Raw genomic sequence first — 14702 nt, 5'->3', positions numbered from 1 at the left:
TGAAAAGGTTTGAACTGAGATATTGCCAATTTAATTTTAGTTAGAAGGTCAATTTTTATCATGTCATAAATTAAACGATTAAATCAACCCTTTTGGCACATATTCGGAAAATATCAGAGCTTAATTTCACTTCTTAACTTTTTATTACAGCTATTCAAGTTGAAAATTATTAAATTTGATAAAAGTTGCTGGATACCTTTCCCATACATCTGACCATAACTTCATAAAATGTCACCCGATTTACTTCAAATAAATAATAAAATGCTCTGGGGAGCATAATATTTCAGAAAATGCAAATCCCAAATTGTCACCTTCCGACTGATTACTGACACAAATTACAGATTGTCATTGAGTCGAATTATGCCGCACACTAAAAAGTTACTTTTTCCATTTTTACCTAAAAAAAATTATTAAAAATTAGCCTCATAATATGTGGCCTACAACCTCGAAACGGTATTATGTCGGGTGGATTAGATGTTAAAAGTTGAATCTGTAGTCAAAGGTATTACACTTTGATTTTTAAAAAATAAATAAATAAATAAATTTAAAAAAAAAACAAAAACAAAAACAAAACAGATTCACTTTTATATAAAGCAATATCCAAGAAACATGCCCAAAGCGCTTAACAAAGGGTCCTGACCAACAGCAACACGCAACATGTAGAACGAGACATGACTTCTGTTAGGCGATATTACAATTTTTTTTTTCTAACAGAGACAACGCTGTTAACGACCAAATACTTATTTTACACCTGAGTAAGGTGAGCAAATGTGAGTAAAGAACTTTTTCTAAGGACTCAACAATGCGCAGACTGAGACTCGAACCTAGGATATTCCGATCCGAAAGTGAGTGTCATTCACCACAAGACCACATAGCCACACTATTTAATGTCTGATTGTGAAGAATGAATAAAACTTTTCAAAGTGATAACAATTAAATGTTACAGTTCTTATCCTTTTGAATGTAAATTCCCTTTTTGCGGCTATGTCGTGGTCTTGTGGTGATGACACTCCCTTTCGGATCGGAAGGTCCTGGGTTCGAGTCTCGCTCGGCGCATAATTGAATCCTTGGAAAAGGCTCTTTACTCACATCCAATCACCGTACTCAGGTGTAAAATGAGCACTTGACCGTTAACAGCGTTGTCTGTCGGAAAAATAATTGCAATGTCGCCTAACAGGCGTCATGCCCCGTTCTACATGTTACGTGTTGTTGTTGGTCAGGGACCCTTTATAAAGCGCTTTGAGCACGTTTAGTGGATATTGCTCTGTATAAAAGCTTAGATTATATAGGGAAAGACAAAATGTGATGGATTTTTAGCAGAGTTCAGAATGATGACATCTGCAAATCTCAGAAATTATGCTAGTTGCGTAAAGCTCGGAGAAATAAATAACAATAATGAAACGGATTAAAGGCTTCAATTTAAATAACAATCAGATTTATATTTTTAATTATTATCTATCATTGTATTCCAAATTGAAGCTTCTATTCTAACTCGCGCATAATTGCAGGCCTGATTCTTATGATGCAAATACTCTCAAACCAACACAGATTAGTGGCGATCCCGATAGCTCAGTTGGAAGAGCACTCGCTTCACAATCAAAGGGGCCAAGATCGATCCCGGTTGCAATCGAGATTTTATTTTTCTGACTCTCCTGTCCACCCAGCAATGAATCGGTAGCTGAGTCTGTTAGATTTGTCGGAAAGTACTTTCCGATGGACGAGCGTCCTATCCAAAGGATAGCAAACAACTGCTATTGTCCGTTTCACGCTATAGAAACCTTGATAAACTCCGGTTCTAGTGGCCCACAGTCTCTGAAGGACTACTTTTTAAAAAACACAAATTATTATATGGTCCATTACCGAATCCATCCAGAAAGAGGAAAATAGGAAGACCAAGGTAAACCTGGAGGAGAGACCTACAGGGTAGAGCTGGAGAAGTCTAGGATGCGCTGGCGGGAGATGGAAAGACTGGCCAACGACAGAAGGGGATGGAAACGTTTCATCGGCGGCCCATACCCACTGTGGGATGAGGACGGAAGAGAAGACCGTCCATTACAACAATCGAGCCAATAACTGCATTCGATTATCAGGATAGTAAATTTGAGTACGTAATAGGATTCAACATTCTGATGTCATGTCCGCCCAGCAACGATCAGCTTGGTTCTAAACAAAGGAAATTGGTACTTTTTATTCTTCACGCTGACTAGAACTTTTTCACATGTCATGTGATCAGAATGTATAAAAGTCAAAACATGATCAGATATATAATGCTTTTCTTCTCTGGATACATTTTTATGCTCGTCGGAGAAGTATTTCATAAGGACGTCGCCATTTTCCAGATAGTTTAGAACCACTTACTAAGTTACTATGCGTCGTTACGAGGGAAGTGACGTCACGACTGTTGAAGCCTATTTCAATCCATCATATTATTGTTATTCCAGATGTAATGCAGAAAGAATCGTCAGTGGTTATTAAGTTGCTGCGGCTTGTGTTGAATTCCGTAGGCATGTAAATGGTAAGTGTAGAACTCCAGGAAATACATCTTGTCGGGGGAGACATAATGAAAACTGATGGCGTAGTCACTAATATTTTCCATACCCTGTAAGTCATAGAACAGGAAATAGGTAAATAGGTAAGTTTTATTGATGAATGGAAGGATGAATGGATGGATGGATGGATAAATAGATGGATGGATGGATGGGTGGGTGGTTTGATACATGGGCGGATAGATAGATGGATGAATGGATAGTTGAATGGATGGGTGGATGGATGGAACAATTGGTAGATGAATCGATTAACATATGAATTGATAGACAGATAAAACGATAATGGATAAATTGGTAGATGTATGATGGTAAAAATATAAATAGATAGACAGATAGATAGATAGATAGATAGATAGATAGATAGATAGATAGATAGATAGATAGATAGATAGATAGATAGATAGATAGATAGATAGATAGAGGGGGAGAACGGAAGAAGGAGAGAGTGAGAGAGAGATAGAAAGAAAAAGAGATGGAGAGAGATAGAGAGAGAGAGAGAGAGAGAGAGAGAGAGAGAAAGAGAGAGAGAGAAAGAAAGAGAGATATAAAGGGAGAATAAAAAAAAGAGAGAGAGAGAAAGAGAGAGAGAGAGAGAGAGAGAGAGAGAGAGAGAGGGGGGGGTAGAAGGAGAGAGAGAGAAAGAAAGAAAGTGAATGAGAAAGGGAGAATGGAGAATGAAAGAGAGAGATAAAGGGAGAAAGAAAGAATCAAACAAACAAACAAAGAGAGAGAGAGAGAGAGAGAGAGAGAGAGAGAGAGAGAGAGAGAGAGAGAGAGAGAGAGAGAGACTATATAAATATATAAACCCACCAAGCACTTGTATTTCTTACTCTTTTATTACAAGAAAAAGATGTTTGTCAATCCGTGTGCCATGGCAAAGCATTCCGTTACACAATTCTCTGTCCTTTTTTCTGATTTAATATGTTTGTATCCATTGATATCTACATTGACATATTAGCCTTCCAACATGATTAGTTTGACCTTTGACTTTTGGCTAATACTCTTACTTTCAATAAGGACGCACTGGGATTGTCATAATTCTATTGATTATTCCCCTTGTCTATCCATATTGATGAATCGTCTCCCTTACCACGTTACGTGGTCACAGCAAATACATCGTTATTAATGTTATGCATTTAGTTTTTTTTAAAAATAAATCACATATCCACAAGCCGGCAAACCAACACACAAAACGATATGTAACCGTTAACGTTTATAGTCTGATAGAATTTTGTGAGAACGAATCATAAAAACGACTGGTTAAAAACAACAAAGAGCGGATTGACGTCAATTTCGTTCCTTCTATAAACTATAGACTTCCTTGTGTAGATTTAAATTAATTTTTATTCTCTTTCGTCATTATCTGCGTCTTTTGTGTGTAAGCTGAAGAAAGCCAAAGGCCAAAACGTTGATTGTAATGTATGGCCCCCTTTTGTATGAGTGACATTCATTCACTTTATTTTTCTCTCCAGTTTATTGGCTCATCTAGGCCCCTCTAGCTTTTGGTTTTGAATAGGGGAGATAAAAAAAAACGTCATCTACTTTTCTGGTTCCAAAATCCCTGGAAGTATGTACTTAACTAGTCCTTCGGAGGACTAATATGATGAATAGGTTACATATTGAATCACAAGGTGGCAGCCAATGAGATTGGCACCAGTTTTTTTTTGACACCACACTTCTGTTCTCAATAGAAATTCAATTATTCTCGTCTTGTTCATTTTGACATAGACTAATACTAAATTGATGCCAAGGCTTTCATTTACTGATTGGAATCAACTGAAGGATTTAATGAATGACTATAGGAACAAAAATGTGGTGTAAAAAAAAACTGGTTCCTTTCTCACTGGAAGTGTAAAACCGCTTTTCCGGAGAAATAAATACATGCCTTGTGTAAATGACCTTCTGGTTTCAGAGTGATAGTATCTTATTTTCTATATAGTCTAAATATATGCTGGTCGTCAACAAAGATCATCCATCATCGCTCATTTACGTCCTGTAATCCTAAGAATTTGCCCATGCATCCTAAAACTGAAATAGTTATGCCACCTTTATGAAAACCTATTCATTATAAGTGCTCCGAAGGACTGGTTTATACACATACCAAGGATTTAGGAACCAAGAGAGTATAGGGTTTGATGTCACAACATTTCTTCCCTATCATGCGCAGCTAGTAAAATGTGAATTAAAAGAAAACACAATAGTATACAACTATAATAAATCTTATGATAAGTTCTCTTTTAATTCTCATTAACAAGCTACACACGTTGAAAGGTTACAAATAGTTTTGTATGTCGGTTACATTCGATCTGGCGGGCAGAATTTGTGAATATAATACTTAAATGTATACTATAAGCACATACCCCTCTTCCACCTTCGCTGTCGTATTTATAAAACCATGCAGGAAAACGAGCATTGATCATGCCTTCCGGAGAAAAACAATGAAATCTCGTTCTCCTCAGAACATCCACTGTAGGTTTTAATTTCACACCGAGATTTTGCATACATTTGCCCATCTGAACATCCTCAGCTCCTTTATCCGTAGCACATAATTTGGGGTCTAAACTTCCAATCTGCCCGTATCTTCTTAATGCTTCTTTGCTGAGCACGTAACCCCCTCCACCACTAGAGTAGCCTTGCTTCAAGAACGGTTTGAATCTGTGGCCAAAATAGACAGGGTCTTGAGGGTCTTCGTCGGACAGGAAATATCGTAAGTTTTCTAGGATGACGTAAGTATCATCATCGGCTTTCATGAACCATTCGGCGTCATGGTAGTGATGCTGGTAGATATACTGGAATGCCTGATAGAACAAAATGATAAAAGTAAAGAAAAGCATATTTATTATAAAATGAAGCACAAAAACTTGAGCTTTTATATAGAGAAATGTCCACTAAACGTGCGCAAAGCGCTTTACAAGGGGTCCCTGGACAACATCAAAATTTTAGCATGTAGGACGAGAAGTGACACCTGCAAGAAGAAATTACTTTTTTTTTCTGACAGAGACAATGCTGTTAATGGTTATGTACTCTTTACGTCTAATCACGACGAGAGAATAATGTGAGTAAAGAGCATTTTCCAATGACTCAACTATGCGGCGCTTAGAGCTGTACTCGAATCGAAGGACCTTCCGATCTGAAGGCGACTGTCATACCACAAGACCACATAGCCGCACAAATTGAACGCTGAAAGTCCAAGAAAATCTTAATTTAAAAAAACAAACTAATTTCAGGACACGGTCATTTTAAATAATGGCATCTCTATTTTTTTTTTCTAAATCATTTCCGTGTACGTTCTGATGTTACGTCACTTCTACGCCTAAATATTTGTTTAAGTCTAAAGTGAAATCAAAAGAATTGAAATGTAGCAACATGGGTTCTTTAGTTGATTAGCTTTATAATAAGAAACATGTTTGATCAATTTTACGTAACTTGATAATGTGTGTAGAATTCGTCTGAAATTAAACAGTAGGTTTTTAACCAATCAAAATACAAGACGTGTGACACACCCCCAAAGACGCTAGGACAAACATAACTGATTGTTTACAAACAAGAGAATATAATATGAAATATACTTCTGCGGTTTTGTCATTGTTTGTAGACCGCCACTGGGACATATAATATTCTTATTAAACTATATAAAAACTTTTAAGTTTGTGTTTCGTTGCGATTCGTCTGGCAAGAGGCACCAGACAATTAGATATTATTATTATTATAATTATAATTATTATTATTATTATTATTATTATTATTATTATTATTATTATTATTATTATTATTATTATTATTATTATTATTATTATTATTATTATTATTATTGTTATTATCATCATCATCATCATCATTATTATTATTATTATTATTATTATTATTATTATTATTATTATTTTATTATTATTATTATTATTATTATTATTATTATTATTATTATTATTATCATTATTATTATTATTATTATTATTATTATTATTATTATTATTATTATTATTATTATTATTATTATTATTATTATTCGTTTTATTATTATTAATTATTTTTAAATTATAATTTTTTTTTTAATTTAGCTTTTATCTAGGGCAATATCCACTAAACATGCTCAAATCCCTTTACAAAGGGTCCCTGACCAACAGCAACACGTAAATTAAAGAACGAGAGAAGCCTGTTAGGCGATAATACAATTTTATTTTCGACAGGGACAACGCTGTTAACGGCCTGGTAGTCATATTTTACACCTGAGTACGGTAAAGAGTCTTTTCCAAGGACTCAATTATGCGCCGCGCGAGGCTTGAACCCAGGATATTCCGGTGCAAAAGCGAGTGTCATACCAGAAGACGACATATTATTATCGTTATTATTATTATTATTATTATTATTATTATTATTATTATTTATTATTATTATTATTATTATTATTATTATTATTATTATTGTTATTATTATTATTATTATTATTATTATTATTATTATTATTATTATTATTATTATTATTATTATTATTATTATTATTACTATTATTATTATTACTGATATAAAATGAAATCGGAAAACAAAACAAACTAACCAACACACCTGCATGGTTTTGGCAGTTAGATGCTCTCTTCCCTCAGATACGTTTAATCCAATGGTTGGGAATGAGTCATCTTTCTCTGAACTCATAAACAACTGGACATTGCAACGCCTGGCCCAGGTTTTCTTCACGTGAATTGTTTTCCTAGGAATAAGCACGCAGACATTGGCTCAAATTATATCGAATAATAATATAAATAATTTTTTTAAAAATATTTAAAAATTCCCTTTATTCTTCCCATCGGGGTATTTATCTCTAGGGTCTATTCCAATGACTACTTAAAAAAAATATTGGTTGGTGACGTCTAAATTAAATGTAAAAATGATTACTTTTTTATAATGGTTGGTGACGTCTAAATGTAAAAATGATTACTTTTTTAGAATGGTTGGTGACGTTTAAATGTAAAAAATGATTACGTCTTTAGAATGGTTGGTGACGTCTAAATGTAAAAATGAATACTTTTTTAGATTGGTTGGTGACGTCTGAATGTAAAGATGATTACGTTTTTAGAATGGTTGGTGACGTCTAAATGTAAAAATGATTACGTTTTTAGAATGGTTGGTGCGTCTAAATGTAAAAAAATATTTTTTAATTCCCGTTATCCTTCCCATCGGGGTATTTATCTCTAGGGTCTATTCCAATGACTACTTTAAAAAAAAATATTGGTTGGTGACGTCTAAATTAAATGTAAAAATGATTACTTTTTTAGAATGGTTGGTGACGTTTAAATGTAAAAATGATTACTTTTTTAGATTGGTTGGTGACGTCTAAATGTAAAAATGAATACTTTTTCTAGATTGGTTGGTGATGTCTAAATGTAAAAAATGATTACTTTTTTAGATTGGTTGGTGACGTCTAAATGTAAAAAATGATTACTTTTTTAGATTGGTTGGTGACGTCAATATCCAACAGAGAACACGAACCCTTTTATACAGGTCTTGAGCAATGGAATCGTCATCTGTATTGGGGTGGGGGTGGGGGGGGGGGGGGTGACAGGAGAGAATTAGTAAACAAATGATCTCTACTAGCATCATCATCATCATCATCATCATCATCATCATCATCATCATCATCATCATCATCATCATCATCATCATCATCATCACTACTATCATCATCATCATCATCATCATCATCATCATCATCATCTCATCATCATCTCGGTATTGAACCTACATCCTTACCGTGATGAACATGCTCATCTTCAAACTCATGCACTCTGCCATCCCCACCAGCATGCTTGTCCATCCACCCGTGCATGACATCACCACCACCTTCACCATCATCCTCATCTTTGTATGAGTTGATTTCTCCGTGAATGATCTGATTGGAATTCTCAGACTGGAAAATAAGTGAATAAACAAATAAACAAATAAATAGATAAAGAAATAAATAAATGAATAAATAAAGAAATATTATGAATAAATAAATGAATGAATATATAAATAAAAACAATAAACAAAAAGCTTGCTGAGTTACGTCAATTTTGTTCCTTCTATAGTGATTATGAAAAACATTGCTTAGAAATTATTCAATTGCTATAACCGTGAAACATCACGTTAGACATTGCACTGCGACATACAATCCTATAAATAGGGGACGAAATTGTGATGTAAAAAAACTGGTTCCAAAATCACTGGAAGTGTAAAACAACGCGGAGGACTGAATAAATACATTATATAACTGGTCCTCTGGTTTCATTAGGACAGGCGAAGTGACTTGCTCAATGCCACACAGCGCAGCGGCGGGTGATCGAACTTGATACCTTTCGGGTACGAAGGAAAGACCGTACGGCTGAGCCACGCTGTGTTTGTACGTTACAACCGGCTGGCGAATTTGTGAGTATTTTACGTAAATGCATAACATCGATAATATTAATATGTACCTACCATTTCAAGCCGGATGGCCGGTGACTTGACCATGGCCTGTTTCAAGGTCAGGTGTCTGTGTGTCTGTAGGAGAAGGGAAACACTGAGGCCTAAACAAAGGCCAAGGATAAACTGGCGACCCTTGCCTTTGAACAAGGAGGACGTCATCTGGAATGTTCTGGGGAGAAAAGAAAGTCAAGTTGTGACAAATTCAGTACAAATCGGTTGGAAGCCTTGAACTGTTAATAAAAAAATCACTGAATAAAAATGAACTTTAAAGCTTTCTACGATGAACAAGAAGAAAGCAGTCTAGTGAACTTTAAAGAGAAAGGAAGTCAAATTGTGACAAAGTACCAAGCTGCTAGAAGCTGTTGTCTGTAAAGACTATTCAACAAAATGATTCGAACAGACTTTGACGATTTCCGTTGAGCAAGAAAGTTATCATCTGAAATGTTGCGAGGGAAAATGAAGTCATGTTCTGTCAAAATGATAACTATCCTGGTAGAAGCTGTGGACTGTAAAAAAAAAATTATATTGAACAAAATTGAATCAAACAGGTGTTGTCGACCATTTCCTTTGGACAAGAAGAAACAGGTCAAGTGGAATATTTAAAGGAAAAAGGAAGTCAAGTTTTGACAAAGTAAGTACAAAGCTGCTGTAAGCCGTGGATTGTAAAAACCATTGAATAAAAATGAACATAACAGCTGTCGACTAAGCCGCCACCCAGAATGTTTCATACAATTTTAGTGGTCTTAATAGGTTTCAACAGTCATGGTGTCACTTCCCTGGTAATGACGCATGGTAACTTAGTAACTGGCTCTAAACTATCGGAACAATGGCGAACGCCCTTATTAAATATTTCTCCGACGACCATAAAAGCGTATCCAGAGGACCCATAATAATCTGATCATGTTTTACACATTCTGATCACAAGAGATATGAAAAGTTCTAGCCAGCATGAAGAATAAAAAGTACCGATGTTCTTTGTTTAGAACCACGATGGCCGCCGTTAATGGATTGAATCCAATTAACCCGTCACAATACCATTCTTGGGTCAGTTGGCCACAACTTGTTTTATTTGTGGCTGAAGAAGGATTTTGAGCTAAAAATTGTTCCGTGTTAAGAATTGTTCTATTTCTTTATCATCTAGATCAATCAAAACATGAAAATTATTAGGGATGTTTGATTGCAGTGAAGCAGAAGAAGACGCCCATCATATACTACAGACCTACTCAAAGTGTACAACAAAAGCAAGAGAGGGTTTTGTAGTCTTTGCAGACTAAATAGGTTGGGCCCCTGACACAGCCGAGGAAGACCATGGCATTCCTTCTACAGGTAGACATTCAAACATGAAGACAACATGAGTGGGAACGAATAATAAAGAAAGTATTTTATTTTTTTTGGAAGCAGTTTATCCATATATGTTTAATAATAGGGAAGAAAAGTCGTTATGTCACATCCTCGACTTTTCCTGTTCAAAAATCTTTGGAAGTGTGAATGTAACCAGTCCTTCGCAGGACTGATAATGAATAGGTTATATACTAAATCATAAGATGACATAATTATTTTAGAAGCCGAATGTATAGGCAGATTTTTAGGATTATGGGACATAAATGAGCGAGGATGGATGATCTTGCTTGAAGACCAGCATTTATTTCAATTAGAATATAAGCTGTCATCACCATGAAACCAGAAGATCAATTTCACAAGGTATGTATTCAGTCGTCCAGAAGGGTGGTTTTACACTTTAGGAACCAGTATTTTGACATCATGCCTTTGTTCCTTATTGCTATAAGCTGTTTTCGGTGGTTGGTGCACATATGTCGTAATGGCTTGTTTTTATTAGTAAGCGTGAGGGAGGCCAGAACTGCTTTCTGAAGAACGATGTCACCAAGCACAAAACTCAGAAAAAGCAAAAATGTTACATAATGTCTCAAAATGGTATTATGTCAGATGAATTTTAAAAAGAACAAACTTAAACAAACTTATATAGCGCAATAATCCACTAAACGTGCACAAAGCGTTTTACAAAGGGTCCCTGACCAACAGCAACACGAAACATGTAGAACGAGACATGACGCCTATTTAGGCGATATTACAATTTTTCCCGAGAGAGAAAACGCTGTTGACTACCAGGTACTCATTTTACACCCGAGTACGGTGAGAGAATGTGAGTAAAGAGACTTTTCCAAGGACTGAACTATGCGCCGAGCGAGGCTCGAACCCAGGACCTTCCGACCCGAAAGCGAGTGTCATACCACAAGACCACTACAAGACCAGTACCTGGCCGTTAACAGCGTTGTCTCTGTCCGAAAAAAATATGTAATATCGCCTAACAGGCGTCGTGTCTCGTCCTATATTATGCTGTGTTGCTGTTGGCCAGTGAACCCTTGAAAAGCTCTTTGAGCACGTTTAGTGGATATTGCTCTATATAAAAACTCACTAATTAAAGCTCAAATCATTCAGAGCCACAAGGCCCATGGAGTCGAAGATTATCCCGGTTTCTAAACCGTGAAACCGATAATAGCAATTACTTGCTACCCTTAGGATAGAACTCTAGTCTATCGCAAAGTGCTTTCGGCCAGATCAAACAGACTCAGCTACCCAATCACTGCTGGGTATAAAGTGGGGTCAGAAAAAAACATAATCTCGAATTTGCCCCTGATCATCTTTGCGTGTGAGGCGAGTGTTCTACCAACTGAGCTGTCTGGACCTCCTAGATAATATACAACCATACTTGTACAATATACGATTCTTTCATCTCTTTGTATTTAATAAACGAGTTATTTTATCGTGCTCAATAACACAACGAGCTTGCGAGTAAATGTTACTGCACGATAAAAACATAACGAGTTTAATAAATACAAAGGATTATAAGAATACGTTTATTCCACCCCTCCAAGTAAGATTATTAGATATTTTGTAACCAAATGGAATTGTATTAGTACATCTATTCACCATAATATGTCTCTTTCTTCTACTGCTTGAATGACAATTTGACCCAAAACTAAAAACGTTGGATTTGTATTCATGCTCACCAAAATATTACTTATAATCACAAATAAGCTGCCTTTTATAACGAATAAAATGTGCTAAAATATTCTGCAATCGTTGAATTAATTTTTTTATTCAACGCGTTCAAAGCATTCTTTAATTAACGATTAGAGTATTTACTAAGAAATGATAGGATCTTTCATATGAGAGGGGTGGAATAATAATATCCTTTTGTTTTTCCCAGAAAACTTGTATTTCAAATATCGATCGATTTAAACGACCTGAGTTCGTCAAACAGGCTCATATCAGTTACAATAATAACAAGATATTAACTCGATAAAAAGGTAGTTATTCCGATTATCGAATAGATTACAACAGCTGCTGTACTGCCGTAATCAACCGAAGAAAATAAAAATCACATTAAAATAATTTGACCAGGAAAGTCGACTTTCAAATATTCATTCAGGAAAGTGACACTCATCTAGTCAAAAACTCTCAAACCTGAGACTTCAATGGTCTTCAAGTGTGTCCTAGGCTTAAGAATGTTTGACAAGATGAAGGTCATTTTAATCGATCCATATTTGAAGGACGAGTTTTCTGACCAAAATATTTTTTAATGTGTTTTTTTTTTTCAGACCACAGCAGTGTAGGCATTGACTTGATTTGAAAGGTATAGATAGAATGCGCTTGGCCAAGGAGTTCACAACATTGCCATCCGGAAGTATAACGGGCCAACACACAAACTCTGTGTAACCATGAACTTTTATAGCCTGGTTAATACAGTTTAGTGAGAACAACTCACAAACGCGGATGGCAAAAACAATAACAAAGGCCTGAGTGACGTCATCTGCATACTATCTATATTATTCTACTACTGCTATTGACAGTAAAAAAATCCTTTCGTATTAACCTGTTGACTGTCGCAATCTGGAAAAACCTGCATTAACCAATTTGGCCAAAAAACTCGTCCTTGAAATATCGATCGATTTAAATGACCTCATCGTGGTAAAGCCTCTCAAATCTGGGATTTCGCAAAAGTCCCACGTTTGACAGCTTTTTCCAAGATGAGGGTCATTTAAATCGATCGATATTTGAAGGACGAGTTTTCTGGCCAAAATTATAAAACGTGTCTTTCTAGATTACGTAGTTAACTGGTTAACAAAAGCCTAAAAGAATGTGAAATAACATATGCATAATAGAATTATAGGCCCACTAACGTTACAAATAGAAAGTCACACATGTACATATGGACACACACACGCACGCACACGCACAAATTGATTAAGCATTACCAAAAATATATTGATTTTTCTCTGATTTTTGACAAGGCGTCTTTACAATCAATCATGGTATGGGTTTAATGTGAGTAAAATGCTCACCAGTTCTGCCCTCCAGATCAACCGTACCCGCACACAAAACTTTTGTATATACAGAAACGTTTGCGTCTGAGAGAATTTAGTGAGACTTTATTACGCAACAAACGATCTAAAAATAATAATAAAGAACTGAATAATGGCATTAAAAGATGCTGTCCACTTGGATAAGAAACTCACAACATTGCCATCCGTAAATATAACGGACCAACTCACAAAACTATGTGTAACCTTGAACGTTTATGGTCTGGTTGATACAGTTTATATACTCATAACTACCATGGGTGTTAAAAGCAGTTTATAAGACATGAGTGACGTCAACTTCGTTCTATTTATATTCATTCCATAACCGCATGCCACAAAAAGGCACTGTAATACAGACGCACTCTAAATAAAGAAAACTGATTAAAACATTTTTGGCTCGAAAGCTCGTCTTTAAAATTATAAGGATCGGTTAAATTGACCCACTTCTTGCCAACATCTCTCACAACTGGGACTTTATTTAAGTCTAAGATTTGAGAGTTTTTGACAAGATGGGAATCATTTTAATCCATCATTATTAATAAAGAACAAATTTTCTGACCAAAATGTTAGAATCTTTTATTTTTTTTTTTTTTTTGGTATTTGTTTTGGGTTTTTTTGGGGGGTTTTTTTCTGATCGATTTTTTAAAATTAGACTACAACAGAATCGATCGGAGAAGGCAAACAAGCAGAGGATTATTTACCAATTAAAAAGAATGGGAATCGTGATACGACAAACACACGCTCCGACATACATAGCTGGTTGTTTATTAATTACACTGAACACTAACTGTCAATAACTGTCCGAATAAGGTCAAAGGCCGTTGTTATGTTTCCCTCCACTGCTTTACGTGTGGTGGAAGGGATCATAACCACGCCCATTGACCTGATTCCAACAGTTCGAACAGTCATTATTTATAAAATAAATAAATACATAAAGAAAAAAGAAGAGATTTCTAAACTAAGCGAATTACAAAAGGTAATATATATATATATATGTGTATATATATATTTATATATATATATATATATATATATATATATATATATATATATACATATATATATCGATTGTATGCGTTTAAGTAAAATACTCATTTATTCTGCCCGCTGATCAATCGTGCGACCAGACCAAACTATGTGTAACCTTAAATGTTAATATCCAGATTGAGATAATCTAGTGAGAACCAATAACTCAACTTAACTGACATTTTGAAAGCAACAACAAAACGCGGAGTAAGGTCAGCTTCATTCACTCTATTGTTTGTTTAGAAAGAGAGAAGTTGGCGACACTCAGGTCTATGAATTATTATTTTTTTTTTTTTTTTGCCATCCACGT

General features: G+C 35.2%; 1 protein-coding gene across 4 annotated transcripts in view; it reads right to left on the bottom strand.

Moving 5' to 3' along the window:
* Window positions 1–1418: 1418 nt before the first annotated feature.
* LOC144965670 (glycoprotein-N-acetylgalactosamine 3-beta-galactosyltransferase 1-B-like) overlaps window positions 1419–14702 on the bottom strand; it is a 24197-nt gene continuing 10913 nt past the window's right edge. For all 4 annotated transcript variants that reach the window (XM_078901248.1, XM_078901249.1, XM_078901250.1 and 1 more), the window contains 6 exons: window positions 8997–9153; window positions 8292–8448; window positions 7984–8065; window positions 7110–7251; window positions 4907–5344; window positions 1419–2599 (listed from right to left, as the gene is read on the bottom strand). In XM_078901248.1, the coding sequence (XP_078757374.1) occupies window positions 2462–2599; window positions 4907–5344; window positions 7110–7251; window positions 7984–8065; window positions 8292–8448; window positions 8997–9153 (1114 nt within the window). In that variant the 3' untranslated portion in view covers window positions 1419–2461. The remainder of the gene's footprint in view (window positions 2600–4906; window positions 5345–7109; window positions 7252–7983; window positions 8066–8291; window positions 8449–8996; window positions 9154–14702) is intronic.

The sequence above is a fragment of the Berghia stephanieae genome, chromosome 2, assembly GCF_034508935.2.
Source record: "Berghia stephanieae isolate SIO BIC M18660-M18661 chromosome 2, UCSD_Bste_1.3, whole genome shotgun sequence".
NCBI classification, from domain to species: Eukaryota; Metazoa; Mollusca; class Gastropoda; order Nudibranchia; family Aeolidiidae; genus Berghia; species Berghia stephanieae.
The sequence above is the reverse complement of the archived record's forward strand: the minus strand, read 5'-3'. Positions and strand labels throughout refer to the sequence as shown.